Source organism: Jaculus jaculus, chromosome 8 (genome assembly GCF_020740685.1).
Source record: "Jaculus jaculus isolate mJacJac1 chromosome 8, mJacJac1.mat.Y.cur, whole genome shotgun sequence".
NCBI lineage: Eukaryota > Metazoa > Chordata > Mammalia > Rodentia > Dipodidae > Jaculus > Jaculus jaculus.
The window spans coordinates 82,584,719-82,604,427 of record NC_059109.1 but is presented as its reverse complement, the minus strand read 5'-3'; the positions used below and the strand labels follow the sequence as shown (position 1 = coordinate 82,604,427).

The following is a 19,709-nucleotide window of genomic DNA, read 5'->3' as shown; positions in this document are numbered from 1 at the left end:
ATTTGAAGGACGTGCGCAACTGATGAGCGAAGAGATAGCGGCGAGGCACTCGTGGGGAGACCTGGGGGTATCCATCGCCCTACACAGACTAGGTTGCCACAACTCCAAGCTTCACTGGAGGCCCGGGGAGGGGGAGGCGAAGCTGGAGAAGGCTCCGCCCCCTCACCCGCACGTCCGTTTGCGTGGCTGCGGTGGCCGCACACGGTCCACCCTCGGATGATGCGGGGCCTTGGGAGAAAGAGGTGGCGCCTGGCCTTGCTCGTCGTGGGGACCCGCACTCCCAACGCAGAGCCGGTCGCCTGGCAGTTCACAGCAGGTCCGACCCCAGCTTCGGGAGCGCGTCCTGCCCGAGGTGACCCCGCACGCCGCTCCACGCCCCGCCCACTCGGCTGGCCCCTCCGCTCCGCCCGAGGTGACCCCGCACGCCGCGCCCCGCCCCGCCCCTCGGCACGCCCTCCCCCCGCCCGGCCCGACGTGGCCCCCGCACGCCGCGCCCCGCCCCTCGGCACGCCCTCCCCCCCGCCCGGCCCGACGTGCCCCCCGCACGCCGCGCCCCGCCCCTCGGCACGCCCTCTCCCCTGCAGCCGCAGGCCTGCAGCGGTCCGGCAGGCCTCAGCGACCCTCAGAGCAGCTGTGTTCTCTTGAGCCGGAGGCCACCATGGACTTGTACCCTGCGCGTCAGCCGGGGATGTCCTGCCCGCGGCGCCCCGGAAGCTCAGGCCGCGGGTCGCCTTCCGTCAGGTATGCGGGGCCGAGGGGCGGCGGGACGCGGGGATGCGGGCTGTCCCGGTGGGCGACGCCTCCGCAGTAGGGCGTGGTCGGACATGGCTTCCTTGAGGACAGTTCCCTAAAACAGCGCCGGGAGTAGCGCTCCCCGAGGACTGCACTCTTTCTAAAGACACTTCGATGGCTCCAACATAGACAACCCTACAACGGTTCCCTGTGAAGACCCTGTTGTGACATCCGACCCCCTCGGAACCTCTCCCCTAGGAAGGCTTCCCCGTGAATGACTCGCCTTCGCAATGGGATGCTTTCCCCCAGAACCAGCCTCATTTCGAGACTCCGTCTTCCCACACACAATAGTGCCGAAAGGGGTTCCCTGAGAAGCGGCTTCCCTATAAATTTCGCCCTTGACAACAGCATCCCTGGAGAGCAGCCTGATCGCCTGCATACACTCTGACAGCATCCCCCCTTTTGTGCGTTTCACTCTTTCCCCAGTTTATACCGCGACACCCCTCATTCCACGATGGGGAGCTCGGATTGGGGGATGTGGAGCTTATTAGGGGCTCAGGAGGGAAAACGAACTGGATGGATAGATAGGTAAAAGAGGTCCAGACCCCCCCCCCCAAACGGTGATTGCGAGGCTCCTGAGCCTAGAGACAGATTACCCCTTTCTGGGTGTCTAGGTAAGAAGAGGGAAGTTGGTATTATGAAGGGTCCCCATGACCCCCTTCTTTTTTATTTTTTCGGTTTTTAAAATTTTTTAAATTATTTAAGAGCGACAGACAGAGAAAGAGGCAGAGAGCGAGCGAGCGAGCGAGCGCCGTGGCCTCCAGCCACTGCAAACGAACCCCAGATGCATGTGCCACCTTGTGCATCTGGCTTACGAGAGTCCTGGGGAATTGAGCCTCAAACCAGGGTCCTTGGGCTTCACAGGCAAGCACTTAACTGCTAAGCCATCTCTCCAGCCCTTGTTTTCTTTTCGAGGCAAGGTCCAGGCTGACCTGGAACTCTGTAGCATCAGGCTGGCCTCAAACTCATGGTGATTCTCCTATCTATGGTATTTATTTTTATTTTTTTATTTTTCTGGTTTTTCGAGGTAGGGTCTCACTCTACCCCAGGCTGACCTGGAATTCACTATAGAGTCTCAGGGTGGCCTCGAACTCAAGGCAGTCCTTCTACCTCTGCCTCCTGAGTGCTGGGATTAAAGGCGTGTGCCACCATGCCCTGCTCTATCTGTGGTATGTTTAATACTAAGATTAAAGATGTGCACCACCATCTTGACTTAACTTTTCCATGTCAATAGAGGAAAATCCCTTAACATTTTCTGTTCCCTTTGTCTTTGGGGCTGACCTTGATAGTCTGGGCATTGTTTGTGACCAAGCTGGTTTGGATCCTCCAGAAAACTGTAGAAATTGAAGTGATGGATGGGTCTCAGCAAAACCTTTGAGAAAGGGAAGGAGAGTCCATGGCTTTGAGCTTTGATCCGGCTAAACTGTCATAAAATCAGTTTGTTTGTTTTTTTTTGTTTGTTTGTTTGCTTGCTTTCTTTTTCTTTAGACACTTGGCAAAGCAAATAGGGTACTGTTTCCCTGCTCAGGGTTGCCAATTTACATGTTAGATGTTAGAATGGCTTTTTGTGGGGTTGGGGAGATGGCTCAGTGGTTAAAGGCTCCTGCCTGCAAATCCTGATGGCCTGGCTTCAATTCCCCAGTCACTTAGGCAAAGCCATATACAATGTGGTACACACACACTTGAGTAATTTTTTTTAATGGTTTTTCCTGTATTCTTATATTAGTACTTTAAGGCCGTGTGTGTGTGTGTGTGTGTGTTTCTGCTAACGTTGCTGATCAAATCCAGGGCCTTGCCCATATTAGACAAGTGCTCTACCCTGGAGCTACATCCCTATTCTCATATTTTTGGTGGTTTTAAAATTTTACTTTGTTGTATTTATTTATTTGAGAGAAAGAGGCAGATAGAGAATGGGCCTCCAGCCACTGCAAACGAACTCCAGAGGAATGTGCCACCTTATGCATCTGGCTTTAAGTAGGTACTGGGGAATCAAACCCAGGTTGTTAGGCTTTGCAGGCAAGTGCCTTAACTGTGCTGAGCCATCTCTCAGCCCTTGTTTAAGTAGGATAAATTTATGAAGCACAAGAATTAGGTCTTTCTTTAACTTAGCATTCCTTCATACACCCTAGCAACTAATAAGGGTTTTATGACTAAAAATGGAACAGATGCAGCACCACAGTAAGGAAGCAGTACACTTAGGGCTCCTAATATGACATTGTATGAACTCCTCTGCCCTTCAATAGGCTTTTTTTCTGGGCTTTACAGTTCCCAGCTGCTTGTAGTAGTCATCACCAATCCACTACAGTGCATCTGCCAGATAGTTTAACAGTATAAAAATCTTTGAACTTTGTGAAGAAAATGAGCAGGATACTTTGGAACGGTGCAGCCATCCATTAAATCTAGGCTGTCTTTGAAGACTTGGGGTTTGTCATAGGTCATCAGTTTAGGAATTTTCGTGTGTGTGGTGCTGAGGCCATGCACATGGTAGTAAGCATTCTATCTCTGAACTGTATTCCCAGCTCAGGCTCTGGAATCTCTCCTCCCCCATGTGTGTGTGTATGTGTGGGCCAGGGTCTCTTGCAAGTGAACACCAGATGTATACACCACTTTTTATTTGAGAGAGCAAAAGAGAGGAAGAGGCAGAGAGAGAGACAGACATAAGGAGAATGGGCACATCAGGGCCTTTAGCCTCCGCAAATAAACTCCAGACACATGTACCACCTTGTGCGCATGTGCAACATTGCCTGCTTGTGTCATTGTGTATCTGGCTTATGTGAGACCTGGAGCTAGTATCAGGCACTATGAGGTCATGGATATCCAGGCCATTTTATGTCTGGAGGAAACACATTGTAAGGAGTCCTACCCTTCCTTTAGCTTTTACATTCTTTCCACCACCTCTTCCGCATTAGACCCTGAGCCTTGGAAGGTGTGATCGAGATGTTACTCAGTACTCCAGTCATTTCTTTCCAGCACTATGATACCTTCTGAGTCATCCCAAGGTCACTGCCATCTGAAAAGAGAAGATTCTCTACCCAAAGTGAGAGTAGCATTAATACAAGGGTATGAATATTAAGAGAAGTGCTTACTGGGCAGTTTGATAAGCATAGTATGTACATTTTTCTAGACATCAGCAGATGTTACACCCCTAGGGCTCATGACTACCCCTGTTTTAAGTTTTCAGTATCAGGGATGTGTTTTCCCCCATGGAGCGGGCCTCCAGTCCAATTGGAGGGAAGTTGGTTTCCACCATGACAGAGGTGCCACTATTGCACCCATTGGCTCATTTGGCCTGGCTGGCCAATTATAAGGCTTGCAGTGTCCACTGTTGAGTATCTTCACTGGTGGTATCTCTTTCTCCCGTTGAACTGCATATAGAATGGCTTCTTCCAGCTTTCTGTCAGCTGGTCTACATGTAGGAGGTTATCAGATCAGTTCCAGCAGGATTTCTCAGTGGCCTTGCAGCCCAAGTATGTCGGTGCCACTTTTTGTATCCAGCTTTACATGGGTACTGGGGAACTGAACCCTGCCTGTTAGCTTGGCAAATAAGTGCCTTTAACTATTGAATCATCTATCTACTCATCCCTAAACTCAGGAATCTTGACTTGGTAAATTTTTGCCATAAAATCCACCTGGAAAATAAATACTGTGTCCTTGTTTCTAGTAACATGGCAGTGTGCTTTTTATTTACTTCTCGTGTTTTTTATTTAATTATTTTTATTTATTTAATTTTTTCAAGGTAGGATCTCTAGTCCAGGCTGACCTGGAATTCACTATGTGTAGTCTCAGGGTGGCCTTGAACTCACATCTCATGGTGATCCTCCTACCTCAGCCTCCTGAGTAGTGGGATTAAAGGTGTGTGCCGTCATGCCTGGCTTCCATTACTTTATTTTATTTTATTGGTTTTTGGAGGTAGGGTCTCACTCTAGCCCAGGCTGGCCTGGAATTCACTATGCAGTCTCAGGGTGGCCTCGAACTCAACGGCAATCCTCCTACCTCTGCCTCCCTAGTGCTGGGATTAAAGGTGTGCACCACCATGCCCGGCTCTTCCATCACTTTTGACATTGAAAGTTCCTATCTGGTTTTGACTCAGCACTTTCTTGTCACCTGTATTTCATAGCTTTGCTGCTCTCTTTTTCCTGGATGAGAAAGAGACAGGCTTAACTGGTGAAGTTACATTCCTGAAGACCCATATATAGTACTTGGCAAGTCATGGTTCTCTTCTCTGAGGGAGTTCATTCTCATAGATGGAGACTAGAGATCAGGAGAGAAAATACTACTACTCAGAATTAGAGGTTCCATTTGAAAACTACAGTAGTCATTAGTGCTGTCTATCAGATATCTGGTTTCTGTCTTCTGAGCATGTAGAATTATAGTTGGCTGCCCCTTTCAAGTTGACTTTGTAAGTTGCTTTTGTTTAGTGAAATGTGCGTAGGAATAATGTGGTAATACTTCCTGCTAGAAGTTTCAGAAGTATAATTGGTCACTCTCTTTCCTATTGTAGTGGCTGCTATTGTTCCTAATGGTCACTACTCCATCACTCTGGGACACAGTGAAAGGGAACAAGAAGAGAAGAGCCACTGGGACTTTAGAACATTTTATAAAAATATTTTATTTATTTATTTGAGAAAGAGGCAGAGAGAGGGAGAGAATGGCTGTGCCAGGGCCTCCAGCCACTGCAAACGAACTCCAGATGCATGTGCCCCCTTGTGCATCTGGCTTACCTGGGTCCTGGAGAATCAAACCAGGATCCTTTGGCTTTGCAGGCAAATGCTTTCACCACTAAGTCATCTCTCCAGCCCAGGGGATTTTAGAATTTTTACCAATGTATAACCAAGCCTATCAAACCAGTTAAGAATCAATGGAAATCTGGCTGAAATATACTGTCTTTCTTAAAAACGTATGAATTTAATTTAAAAAATTTTTATTTTATTTATTTATTGGGGGGAGGCAGATACATATATAGAGAGAATGGGTGCACCAGAACCTCCAGCCACTGATGAATGCACCTTATGCATCTGGAATACATGGGTACCAGGGAATTAAACCTGGGTCCTTAGGCTTCACAGGCAAGAGCCTTAACTGATGAGCCATTTTTTTTGCAGTCCCATGTCCTTAAAAATATTTTCTAGGCCAGGCATGGTGGTGTACGCCTTTAATTCCAGCACTCGGGAGGCAGAGGTAGGAGGATCACTGTGAATACAAGACCATCCTGAGACTACATAGTGAATTCCAGGTCAGCCTGGGCTTGAATGAGACCCTACCTCAAAAAAACAAGACAAAACAAAAAAACCCAAACCACACATATATGAGTGTGTGTGTGTGTGTAAAATTTACACACATTTATTTATTTATTTCTAGGGTGGAGAGATGGCTTAGTGGTTAAGGCACTTGCCTGCCAAGCCAAAGGACTCAGGTTTAATTCTCCAGTACCCAAATAAATTCAGATGCACAAGGTGGCACATAATCTAGAGTTCATTTGTAGTAGCTGTAAGCCCTGGTGCGCCTATTCTCTTTCTTTCTCTGTCTTCCTCTGACTCAGCTTCTCTCCTCTCAAATAAATAAATAAATAAAATATTAGTGGTGTGCTTGCTGCTTGTTTGAAAGTTTGAACTTCACTCTTACTTCTACAACATAAACTGTTACATGACATAGATTCAGATGAATAAAGCAGTTCTTGCTATCAAAGAGTTCTTTTATAAATGAAAAGGTGACAAATATGGTTAAAAAATCATAGAAATAAATACTAAGGAAGAAACAGAACTGAGGGAGCAATAAAGCAAGAAGGGCTAGTTGGATTTGGTCTTAGCTTTTTTTTTTTTTTTTTGGTTTTCAAGGTAGGTCTCACCTGGAATTCACTGTGTAGTCTCTCAAGGTGACCTCTAACTCCTACCTCTGCCTCCAGAGTGCTGGAATTAAAGACATGCACCACCATGCCCGGCTTAAATTTTATTTATTTGCAAGGAGAGAGTAAAAGAGAGAAACAATGGGCATAACAGAGCCTTTAGCCACTGCACACAAACCCAGATACATGCACCACTTTGTGCATCTGGCTTTATGTGGGTACTGGAGAATCAAACCAGAGTCATTAGGCTTTGCAGGCAAGTGCCTTAATCACTGAGCAATTTCTACAGCCCAGGTCTTAGGTATTTTACTGACATTGGAAACACAGGAAGAGTAGGTTTGTGGAGAGAGTAAATTTCAATTTTTATACTCATTTCAGTTGCTTAATTCAGTTGCCTAATAGATATTCAAATGGAGATATTTCATAGGCAGGTGGATATAATTAGTTTGGAGTTCATGAAAGAAATTGGGGCTAGAACCATCCATAAATAGAGATTCAGGGACCTTTTTTTTTGTTTGTTTGTTTTTGTTTTTGTTTTTCAAAGTAGGGTTTCATTCTAGCCCAGGCTGACCTGAAGCAGTTTTTAGGAGAAAAGAGGTTTATTTTGGCTTACAGGCTCAAGGATAAGCTCCATGGTGGCAGGGGAAAACATGGCATGAGCCGGGGAGAGGGGACATTACCTCCTGGGCAACATCAGGTGGATAATAGCAACAGGAGAGCGTGCCAAACACTAGCAAGGGTGAAGTGGCTGTAACATTCATAAGCTCACCCCCAACAATACACTGCCTCCAGGAGGCATTAATTTCCAAATCTCAATCAGCTGGGAATCTAGCGTTCAGAACCTAAGTTTATGGGGGACACCTGAATCAAACCACCACATTCTGCCCCGGCCCCCATAAACTGATAACCATAAATGATGTAAAATGTAATGCATTCATCCAATTTCAAAAGTCCCCATAGTTTTTAATCCCAGTGATGTTCAAACATCCCCATAGTCCAAGATCTTTTAACTGAGCCCCCCCCCAAAATCAAAAACCCATAATGGCACTGAACAAATACACTGCAAAAGATGACATTGGGTATAGCAAAGACATATTACAAGATTTGGGCTGGAGAGATGGCTTAACGGTTAAGCTCTTGCCTGTGAAGCCTAAGGACCCCAGTTGGAGGCTCAATTCCCCAGGACCCACGTTAGCCAGATACACAAGGGCCACACGTGTCTGAAGTTCGTTTGCAGTGGCTGGAGGATGGAGGCCCTGGCGCGCCCATCCTCTCTCTTTCTCTCTCTCTCTCTGCCTCTTTCTCTCTGTCACTCTCAAATAAATAAATAAAAATGAACAAAAAAATTTTTAAACAAAGAAATACTACAAGATTTAAACAGGGGTTGGAGAGATGGCTTAGCGGTTAAGCACTTGCCTGTGAAGCCTAAGGACCCCGGTTCGAGGCTCGGTTCCCCAGGTCCCACGTTAGCCAGATGCACAAGGGGGCACACGCGTCTGGAGTTCATTTGCAGAGGCTGGAAGCCCTGGCGCGCCCATTCTCTCTCTCTCTCTCTCTCTCTCTCTCTCTCTCTCTTTCTCTCTCTCTCTCTATCTTTCTCTCTGTGTCTGTCGCGCTCAAATAAGTAAATAAATAATTAAAAAAAAAAGAAGTGAGAGAAAAATGAGCCACAGCATTAAACCATTACAAGCATCACATAAATAAATAAATAAATAAATAAATAAGCAGTTTGACTTGTTTCTTAAAAAAAAAAAGATTTAAACAGGCCAAACATCAAACTCTATTGTAGCTCCAAGTCCAACAACTCTAGCCAGTAACAAGTCTCCAAGTCTGATAATTCTTTTTTTTTTTTTTGTTTATTATTTATTTATTTATTTATTTGAGAGCAACAGACATAGAGAGAAAGACAGATAGAGGGAGAGAGAGAGAATGGGCGCACCAGGGCTTCCAGCCACTGCAAACGAACTCCAGACGCGTGCACCCCCTTGTGCATCTGGCTAACGTGGGTCCTGGGGAATCGAGCCTCGAACCAGGGTCCTTAGGCTTCACAGGCAAGTGCTTAACCGCTAAGCCATCTCTCCAGCCCAAGTCTGATAATTCTAGCCAGCAACAAGTCTCTTGAGTTCCAATTCTACCCCGCCAGCTAAGCTACTCACAGTCTTGGAAAACTTCATCCAGGGCTGGCAGCTTTCCTTTCCTGGCAGCTGTCTTATGGTCCTGGCATCTCCAGTGGGTCACCATTGCAACTCATGGTCCATCCTCACAGTTCCATTTGGTTACCCTGCAGGCATCCAGCAAACCTCCTTCCCATTGCCCATGGCCATTTCCAAAACATAAGATCATTGTTGCAAATTCAGTGATCCTCTCTTTCCTGCATTTCATATACTCCATAATACCAGGTAGGGTGCCAGTTTGTTAATCCAGGGGGGAATAAAGCAGATTTTGAAGAATAGGACATTCCTTGAGCATTCAGGCCCCTTCAAAAAGAGTCTACATTCTTCCTGTTGTCTCAATGCAGGTCAGCTGGCCCAATCTCAAAGGTTGTAATCTCTCATACAATTGCAGCTGAACAAGCAGAAGTTTCAGCCCCAAAATTTCATTTCTATGCCATATCCCTCTGCTTACAGCAGTCTGTTTGTATGCAATGCAATCCTGCACAAGTTCTCAGGACACGGGCATAGCAGCAAGCCTCTCACACAGACTATTTCCTGCCCAGTCTAAGCAAAGCTCTTTCTCACTCTCACAAGCCAAACCTCATAGTCCATAGTTTTTATTGCACTTTGGTCTTTCAACTCTGACCAGAATAGTTCGTCAAGCTGTACTTACAGCACTGCAAGGTGTCTCTTAGGCCAAGGTTTCAAATCCTTCCACATTCCTCTTGAAAATGAGCTCCAAAAGGCCAAAGCCACAGTCAGGTGTGTAGCAGAAATCTCATTCCTCAGTACCACTTTACTGTTGCAGTCAGGTTCACATTGCTGGTAGAAATCACCCAACTAAGAGCAGCTTGTGGGAAAAAAGAGATTTATTTTGCCTTACAGGCTCTAGGGGAAGCTCCATGATGGCAGGGGAAAATGATGGCATGAATAGAGGGTAGATACCACCTTCTGGGCAACATCAGGTGGATAATAGCAACAGGAGTGTGTTCCAAACACTACCAAGGGTGAGCTGGCTATAACATCCATAAGCCCACCTGTAACAATACACTGCCTCCAGGAGGCATTAATTACCAAATCTCCATCAGCTGAGAATCTAGCATTCAGAACACCTAAGTTTATGGGAGACTGAATCAAACCACCATGCTGGCCAACATTAAGCCACTTTTTAAACTTTATTAGGAACAACTCAATATTAAGAAAACTTTTTTGTTGTGAACAGAGATTCCAGCATAAGTTTTAACTCAGGGTATTCCTTTTTTATTTTAAGTATTCTTTTATTTATTCATAGAGACACAGAGAGAGAAGGGGCACGCCAGGACCTCTGGCCACTGTGAATGAACTTCAGATGCATGTGCCACCTTGTGCATCTGGTTTACGTAGGAGCTGGAGAATCAAACCTTGATCCTTGGGCTTCATAGGCAAGTACCTTAACTGCTAAGCCATGTCTTCAGCCTTTCAGGATGTTCTTTTTTTTTAAGGTAGGGTCCAGGCTGACCTGGAAATAGTCTCAGGCTGGCTTCGAACTCATAGCAATCCTCCTACCTCTGCTTCCCGAGTATTGGGATTAAAGGCATGTGCCAACACACCTGGCTTAATTTTAACCTTATAATTTATTTTTATTTTTATTTTTTGGTTCTTTTGAGGTAGCGTCTCACTGTAGCCCAGGCTGACCTGGACATAGTGAATATGTAGTATCAGGGTGGCCTTAAACTTATGGCAATCCTCCTACCTCTGCCTCCCAAGTGCTGGGATTAAAAGTATGCATCACCATGCCTGGATTAAGCTTATAAATTTAATAACCTTTAATTATAATCAACTTAGTTATAACCATGTCATTTTTTTTTAAGTTTAACTCTCATAACCTTTTAACTTGCTAGCTTTTGCCTCATCTATTTCTGTTTTGAACAGTACTTTAATAGAACAATTTTAGAGGCAGCCTAACACAAGCTCCAGCCTCATATGGTAGTGAATATTAGGGAGTTTCAACATACAAGAAGAGAGAGCCCAGTGCTTATCTCTGTCCCACCTACCAGTGTTCAGGTAACATTTGCAGAGGAAGTGGCAGATTGAATATGAGTGCTGCTCTCACTGCTAACCAGAGAACCTTCTCTGTGGATATGGAGGTAGACACTGAGGAGATCTAAAACTCATCAGAGCAGAAAATAAGAGGCTGTCAAGAGCTTAACACTAAAAGAGATAGCTATCCATATCCTCTAAGGCTCAGGGTACATTCCAGAAGAGGGAGTGGAAAGAATGTAAGAGCCACAGGGTGGGAAGGCACTGCCTCCTGACATGAACCAGTTGGTGCATTCATAACCCCACAGTGGTTACTGATACTCCCACATGACCTGCACTGTCCTAAGCCCATCACCATTTTGACATGGAGGACAGAGGAATGAGACAACAAAACAGAAAGGACTGCCTTGAAAGAAGATGGTCCTCAGGGGATGGAGGGTGGGGCAGAGGGGACAAAAGAGGATAATGGGCCAAAAAAAAAAAATGATCAAATTACAGTATGATCATATATTAAAGTTCTCAAAAATAAACAAAACAATCCTATTTTACTATACAAAGCCCTTTTAATTTGGGGCTTGAATCCTGGGAGTGATTAGATCTCCATAAAGATGGAGTAGACCTCTAGGCCCATGAACCCCAACCTTGAGTCTTGTCCAGGTTATCAAAGAATTGAAACTCAGACTCAGAGAAGGAAAAATTAAGAGATATACTTTAGGGAGAATTTGGCTACGAGGGAAAGCAAAGCAGGAAAGCTCCCCAGGCAAAAGAAGTTTTCTCCCACTTCCCATCCTGGCTAGGAAGACAGAGTGGAAACGGAGAATCTCTCTCACATGTTTCTGGGGTAAGGGGATAAGGTACTTACATGTGTCTCAGGTCCATTTATAAGAGCCAGACATCTTATTAGAATGAACCTCCTCATCAGGCTCAGGTGGTGTGTAGGGAGAAACCTGATTGGTTGGTGGGACCAAGAGGAACACTTGTCTCATGAAGGGACCATATACAGAGACAAGCCTGCAAAATTGAGGAGGAAACAGGAAGATGATGTTGTTTCTGCGGAGTGATTAGGAGGTCATTCTCAGCCATTTTGGATAACACTGGATCAGAGGCATGGTGGCATCCATGTTTCTGTGAACCAGTCACTAGCTATCAAGAATAAAACAAATCTTGCTCCTTATTCATATCATCATCTCATCCCAAAATATTTCCTTTACTTAACCTTTTACCCCAAATAAACTTTATAACTTTTTTTTTTTCTTTTTCAAGGTAGAGTCTCACTTTAGCCCAGGGTGACCTGGAATTCACTATGTAGTCTTAGGGTGGCTTTGAACTCATGGTGATCCTCCTACCTCAACTTCATAACTTTTTTAAAAGTTTTTTTTTTTTTTTTTAACTTAGAAGCAGATAGAGAAAAAGAAAGAGAATGTGTGTGCCAGGGCCTCCAGCCACTGCAAACAAACTCCAGACACATGCACCTCCTTGTGCATCTGGCTTACATGGGTTATGTTGAACCTGGGTTCTTTGGCTTTGCAGGTAAGTGCCTTAATCACTAAGCCATCTCTCCAGCCCTACCTTATAGCTTTTGTTTTCAAGGCAGAGTCTCACTTTTCCCTCTAGCCAGTAGTAGGCTGATCTGGAATTCACTCTGTAGTACCAGGGTAGACGTGAACTCATGACAGTCCTCCTACCTCAGCCCTCCCAAGTGCTGGGACCTTATGTGCACCACTATACCTGGTTTGTATCTAATAACTCATACTTCTTTTTCTTGCTTGGTGGTTTCTTTTTGTTATTACAAAGTTTCATTACTTATTGCTAAAGACTCCATATATTTGGGTTGCAAGATTACTGATAAATCAAGACGGAGCTGAGCTGAAAACCTCTGTGTAAACCAGCTGACAGAAAGCCGGGAAAAGCTATGCTAGATGTAGCCCTGTAGGAGAGAGAGGTCATCAGTGGAGATAAACAACAGTGGACACTACAAGCCTTAAGTTTGGCCAGCTAGGCCAAATGAGCTAGCGGGTACAAGAGTGGCATGTCTGTACAGGGGAAAACAACCACTCACTAATTGGACTGGAGGCCCACTCCACCAGAGGGAATACATGCCTGGTACTGAAAACTTACAAGGGTGAAGGTCATGAGTCCTAGGGGTATAACATCTGCTGGTATCTGGCTAAATGCATATATTGTGCTCGCCAAACTGCTACTCTCACTTTTAGTCAGAGAAGCTTCACTTTTCAGATGGAAGTGACCTCCAGGATGACTCAAAAGGCACCATAGTGCTGAGAAGAAGTGACAGAGGAGTGTTCAGCACTGAAATATCTCTATCACACCCTCCAAGGCTCAGGGTCCATTGTGGAAGAGGTGGTGGAAAGAATGTAAGAGCCAAGAGAAAAATAGGACTCCTTACAATGCACTCTTCTAGACACATAATGGTCTGGATATCCATGACCTTGCAGTGCCTGACACTGCATACACAAGACCATCATAATAGGAAGAAATGATGATGACATCAAAAATAAGACACTTGGGGCTGGAGGAATTGCGTCATGGTTAAGGCGCTTGACTGCAAAGCCAAAGGACCCAGGTTCAATTACCCAGGACCCCTGTAAGCCAAATGCACAAGGTGGCACATGCATCTGGAGTTCATTTGCAGTGACTGAAGGCCCTAGAGCACCCATTCTGTTCCTCCCCCTCCCCGCCTGTTTCTCTCTCCTTCTCTCTTTCTCTCTCTCAAAATAAATTAAAAAATATATATATATAAAATAAAAGTAAAAGAGATGGACTGAGAAGGGGAGGGGATATGATGGAGAGTGGAGTTGTGAAGGGGAATGGGGGGAGGAAATTATCATGGTTTACTGTCTGAAAGTATGGAAGTTGTCAGTTTTTTAAAAAAGTTTAAAAGTTGGGCACAGTGGTGCAGACTGTTAATCCAAGCACTTGGGAGGCAGAGGTAGAAGGATCGCTGTGATTTTGCAGCCACCCTGAGACTGCATAGTGAGTATCAGGTCAGCCTGGGCTTAGAGTGAGACCCTCGAAAACCAAAAAAAAAAAAAAAAGGGGGGGGGCTGGAGAGATGGCTTAGCGGTTAAGCACTTGGCTGTGAAGCCTAAAGACCCCGGTTCGAGGATCGATTCCCTAGGACCCACGTTAGCCAAATGCATAAGGGGGCACACGTGTCTGGAGTGTCTGGAGGCCCTGGCACCCCCATTCTCTCTCTGTCTGCCTCTTTCTCTCTCTGCCCCTCTCAAATAAGTAAATTAAAAAAAAACAACAAAAAAAAAACCTTGTGAGATGGCTTAGCCACTCAAGCCACTTGCTTGCAGAGGTTGCTGGCCAGTTTGATTTTCCAGTATCCACATAAAACCAGATGCATAAAGTGTAATTGTTTGCAATTGACAAGAGGCCCTGATGTACCCATATTTTCCCTCTCTCAAATATATTTTAAAATTATTATTAAAATGCTTATGTTCATACACACACACACACACACATGTCTTGTTAAATTAATAAAAATAAGAATAGACATGACACAGAAAAAAAAGAGTTAGGTTAGGTTGGGGTATACCCATTAAAAAAAAAACGAAGTAGAATGTTTACATCTCAATGCTTTGAGATAAGGTTTCATAACACAAAATTTCTATAGGTGAAGCTTGTTATTTAGAATTGGTTTACTATTTTTCCTTGATTGAGAGATAATCACCAGTTCCCCAGTACCCAGATGTACCAAGTGGCCCATGCATCTGGTGTTTGTTTGGAGTGGCAAAAAAGGTCCTGGTGCAACCATGCTTGTTTGCACTTTCTCTCTCTCTCTCAAATAAATAAAAATGTTTAACAAAGTCCAGTGGGAAGAAGAATCTGGAGATTTAGGTAAGAGAAATAGTGTTTGGGTGAGTATAGAGCAGTGTTATGGAGCAGATTCTGAAAAGGATAGATATGAAATCTGGGAGGTACTGATGGAGCAGTGAGTATAGTTGGTATATAGAGAGCCTTATTTAATAATGATGAGGTAGAACTGCTAGTACTATATTAACTGTAGGGAAAAGGTTAAATATTAGGGATGTTGGGGAATGAGTTGTAAAAGCAGATTTTGGACCTGAAGACTGAGTAGAAGAACTAGCTTGAGCATGAAATTGGGCATCTCTCTTTGGTGTTGCTGGGAAGGGAGGAGGGATGAATATGAAGACAATAGGATCTTTAGTAATTACATTAATCTGGGAGTACTACTTCTCATACTTTGCAAGGGAGCAAGGAATGTCACTGAGGTCAAAGGCATAATAGTTCTTAACTGAAATGAAAGCAGATATCTTGTGCTCATGCCTTTAATCCCAGCACTTGGGAGGCTGAGGTAGGAGGATCACTGTGAGTTTGAGGCCTCCCTGAGACTACATAGTGAATTCCAGGTCAGCCTGAGCTAGAGTGAGACCCTACCTTGAAAAACCAAAAAATAAAAATAAAAAGTGAAGTTAAAAAAAAAAAGTGTCCTGTCAGATTGGCCACCATCATGAAAACAAATGATCATAAATGTTGGCGGGGATGTGGAAAAAAACGAACCCTTCTACACTGCTGGTGGGAATGCAATCTGGTCCAGCCATTGTGGAAAACAGTGTGGAGGTTCCTAAAACAGCTAAAGATTGATCTACCATATGACCCAGCTATAGCACTCCTAGGCATATATCCAAAGGACTCATCTCATTTCCTTAGAAGTAGGTGCTCAACCATGTTTATTGCTGCTCAATTTATAATAGCTGGGAAATGGAACCAGCCTAGATGTCCCTCAACAGATGAGTGGATAATGAAGATGTGGCACCTTTATACAATGGAGTTCTACTTTGCGGTAAAGAAAAATGAAGCTATGAAATTTGCAGAAAAATGGAGGGACCTGGAAAGGATTATACTAAGTGAGGTAACCCCAGGCCCAGAAAGCCAAGCGCCACATGTTCTCTCTCATATGTGGATCCTAGCTACAGATGATTGGGCTTCTGCGTGAGAAGGAAAATACTTAGTAGCAGAGGCCAATAAGGTAAAAAGGAGACATAAAGGGTAGAGAAAGGAAGGGAGGAGGATACTTGATAGGTTGATATTGTATATATGTAATTACAATGATTGTAATGGGGAGGTAATATGATGGAGAATGGAATTTCAAATGGGAAAGTGTGGGGGTGGGGAGGGAGGGAATTATCATGGGATATATTTTATAATCATGGAAAATGTTAATAAAAAAAAAGGAAAAAAAAAGAATAGATTCAGCAGAGGTGAGGGGAAGAGGAGGTTGAAAAAGGAGGGTGGTTGAAGGGGATTATGATCATGGTATACTGTCTATATGTATGGAGGTTGTCAATAAAAAGATTATAAAAGCAAAAAAAAATTAAAAAATTAAATTAAATTAAATTTTTAAAAAAGTGAAGTCAAGACTAGGGAGATGGCTCAGTGGATAAAGTGCTTGCCAAGCAATCATGAGGACCTGAGTTCTAATCCCCAGCACCCACAAAAATGCCATTTGGGTGTGGTAGTTTACCTGTAATCACAGCATGGAAAGACAAAGACAGGGAACTCTCAGGGCAAGCTGAATAGCTAGACTAGCTGAAGAGGCAAGTCTGGGTTCAACTGAAAGACCATGTCTCAGTGAATGAAGTGGAGAGTAACTTTGGAAGATACCGAAGTCAACTTTTAGCATGTACACACATACACACCCATGCATGTGCGCACACACACACACACACACACACACATACACACAAAAGAAAAAAATGAGGTGCTGGGAGATGACTAAGTAGTTACAGATGCTTTATTGCAAAACCTGCTGGCCTTTGAATTAGAAATTACATTAATATCTGGGACTACTACTCCTTATACTTTGCATGGGAGCAAGGAATGTCACTGAAACCAAAGGCATAATAGTTCTTTACTGAAATTAAATTCCCCAGCCACCCACATGAGGCCTGTTGGGTGTTTTTTTTTGCAGCATCACAAGATCCTGTTGTGCCCCCCCCCCCCACATGTGTGCACAAATAAAGACAGACTGTTTTTTTTTTTCTAGTTTTATTTGAGGTACGGTTTCATTCTAGCCTAGGCTGACCTGGAATTCCCTATGTCGTCTCAGGGTGGCTTCAAACTCTTGACAGTCCTCCTACCTCTGCCTCCCGAGTGCTGGGATTAAAGGCATGTGCCACCATGTCTGGCTTAAAGACAGACTTATTTTGTCTGTCTGTTTGTTTTCACGGTAAGGTCTCACTATAGCTCAGGCTGACCTGGAGTTCACTATGTAGTCTCAGCGTGGCCTCAAACTCTCTGCCTCCCGAGTGCTGGGATTAAAGGCATGTGCCACTATGCCTGGTGAGACAGACATTTTTAAAATAAAAAATTTAAGGGCTAGAAAGATGGCTTAGCAGTTAAGGTGCTTGCCTGCAAAGCCAAAGGACCCAAGTTTGATTCCCTAGGACCCATGCAAGCCAGATGCACAAGGTGGTCCATGCATCTGGAGTTTGTTTGCAAGGCTAGAGGCCCTGGCATGCCCATTCTCTCTTGTTCTCTCTGCTTCTTTCTTTTTCTCTCTCTCATAAATAAATGAAATATTAAAATAAAAAATTTAAAACATTAGAAGTCTTAGGAATTTCTTAACATCTGCTGCTAAGTTTGAGACCTGTGTTGGGCTGACCATCAACAGGACTTAGCTTCATTCTCTTGAACCAGAGTCACCAGCTATCCAGTTTGTAGGTCAGTAGTGCAGACTTAGTCTTCAGACTGCTTCTATGTAATCTCTTTCAGAAAATGGAAAAGAGGACTGGGGAAATGGCTTAGCCGTTAAGGCATTTGCCTGTGAAGCCTAAGGACCCTGGTTCAATTCCCCAGGACCCATGTAAGCCATATGCGCAAGGGAGCACATGCGTCTGGAGTTCGTTTGTAGTGGCCAGAGGCCCTGATGTGCCCATTCATTCTCATTCCCTCCCCTCCCTCCCTCTTTGTCTGTCTGTTGCTCGCACATAAATAAATAAAAATAAACCAAAAAAAGAAAAGAAAAGAAAAAATGGAAACAAGGGATGATTCTAATGTTGAACCAAACAATTGGCAATTTCCATAGCAAAATCACTCTTCCTTGTTCATCATGGGACTCACATACAGGGTGCTGATCTCACGGGACTGTGCTGACACTCAGGTAACTGTTTTCTGCTCTTGTAGCTGTAGCCGACTCCGCCAGGTACAGAGCATTCTGACCCAGAGCAGCAAATCTCGACCTGATGGGATCCTCTGCATCCTAGGTTAGTGCTTTTAACAAGGTAGGAGTCTGCACTGTGGCAACTTGTTATTGTTCACAAGAAGAGATTAACAATACCATTATGACAAGACAAACTGTGGGTTAGTATCCTCCTAGTTCCCATTCCCCTAAAATCTGTTACTATTTTAGAAAGATACCAGTAAGATAGGGAGCCCCTACCATTCTTACAGTTCCTGCTCCATTTTTTTTTCTTTTGAGGCATAGTTTTTCTTTAATCCAGGTTGATCTAGAGCTCACTTTTTAGCCCAGGCTGGTCTCCACCTCATGGCGATCCTCCTACCTCAACCTCTCAAGTACTGGGATTAAAGGCTTTGTGTCACCACACCTGTTCAACCCGTTTCTTTTAATTTCACATAGACAATGACTACCTGATCTTGACCCTTAAATTCTTCACAGAGCCACAGCTCTGGGACATCACAGGCAACAAACCCCCAGCACATGCGCACACACATACACACATCTATATCCAGATATACATACATACACAAACATTGAGAGGCAAGAGTGAAGACAGTATCACTTAATTTCCATTTCATTTGTCTTTAGAGCGTCACTAGGTTGTAACCTTCATAAAGGTCTTGTAATTGTATGTACCACTGCATCCTGCCTTATAGTACAGTTCAGGTTGTATTTTTCAGACTTATTCCTGGGCTAACTGAAAGGATTCCAAGACCTTCTATAAGCCAATAAATGGCCATATTATCAAGATAGTCAGATTGACATGAGTTCAAGACCAGCCTGGGCTACAGTGAGCTTCAAGTCAGCCTGAGCTAGAGTGAGATCCTGTCCAAAAAAAAAAAAAAAAGACTGTATTTTCTGATTCCGTTTTCCCTCCAAAATATAGATTTTTTTTTTCTTTTGGTTTTTCAGGGTAGGGTCTCACTCTAGCCCAGACTGACCTGGAGTTCATTATGTAATCTCAGGGTGGCCTTGAACTCACAGCAATCCTCCTACCTCTGCCTCCCAAATGCTGAGATTAAAGGCGTGCTCCACCACACCCAGCTATAGAAGATATAGAGATCATGAGATACAAGTAAGGGTAGCTGATATTTGAGGGCTTTCACAGAGATTTGCTAATTTTGTTTGTAGCACAAAACTGGTCTGAGCTATTGCCTCTGCCAGTCAGGGTTTTACTAAGCATGGGTAAGTCATTGGGGCTTATTGCACCTCATAGTACAGGATAGCTGGTCACAGCCTTCTTTGCCTTGCAGGAATTGATAGCAGGTACAATGAAGGGTGCAGAGAGCTGGCAAATTACCTTCTGTTTGGTTTATACAATCAAAATAACAATGATTTTGAGAAAACGGGATTTTCTGAGGAAGTTCTAGATGGTAAGTATATTGGCAATTGGTATGTGATTTATTTTTTTGGATCATGATCTTTTAACGGAAAAAATTTAGAATATTCCAATGCAACAATAAATTGTCACCTTTTATTTTGATTTATTGTTTTGATGTTAACTCATTCTGGTCTTGAACTTGTGATTCTTTGTCTTCAGCCTCCCTCCCAAGTAGTTGAGATTACACCAGACAATTTTGCCTGGATTTTTTGTTTTTGTTTTTGTTTTTTTGTTTTGTTTTGTTTTTTGTTTTGTTTTTGAGGCAGGGATGAGCCTGTAGTGTACTCTTGCCAG

At 44.0% G+C, this 19,709-nt stretch overlaps 1 protein-coding gene across 4 annotated transcripts in view; it reads left to right on the top strand.

Annotated features, from left to right (window-relative positions):
• The first annotated feature begins 576 nt into the window (after nt 1-576).
• The window catches only part of Dnaaf9 (dynein axonemal assembly factor 9), a 173,080-nt gene continuing 153,947 nt past the window's right edge, over nt 577-19,709 (top strand). For 3 of the 4 annotated variants that reach the window (XM_045155828.1, XM_045155827.1, XR_006638495.1), the window contains exons 1-3: nt 577-741; nt 17,980-18,059; nt 19,288-19,407. In XM_045155828.1, the coding sequence (XP_045011763.1) occupies nt 659-741; nt 17,980-18,059; nt 19,288-19,407 (283 nt within the window). In that variant the 5' untranslated portion in view covers nt 577-658. The remainder of the gene's footprint in view (nt 742-17,979; nt 18,060-19,287; nt 19,408-19,709) is intronic. The other variant, XM_045155829.1, reaches the window with a different exon arrangement.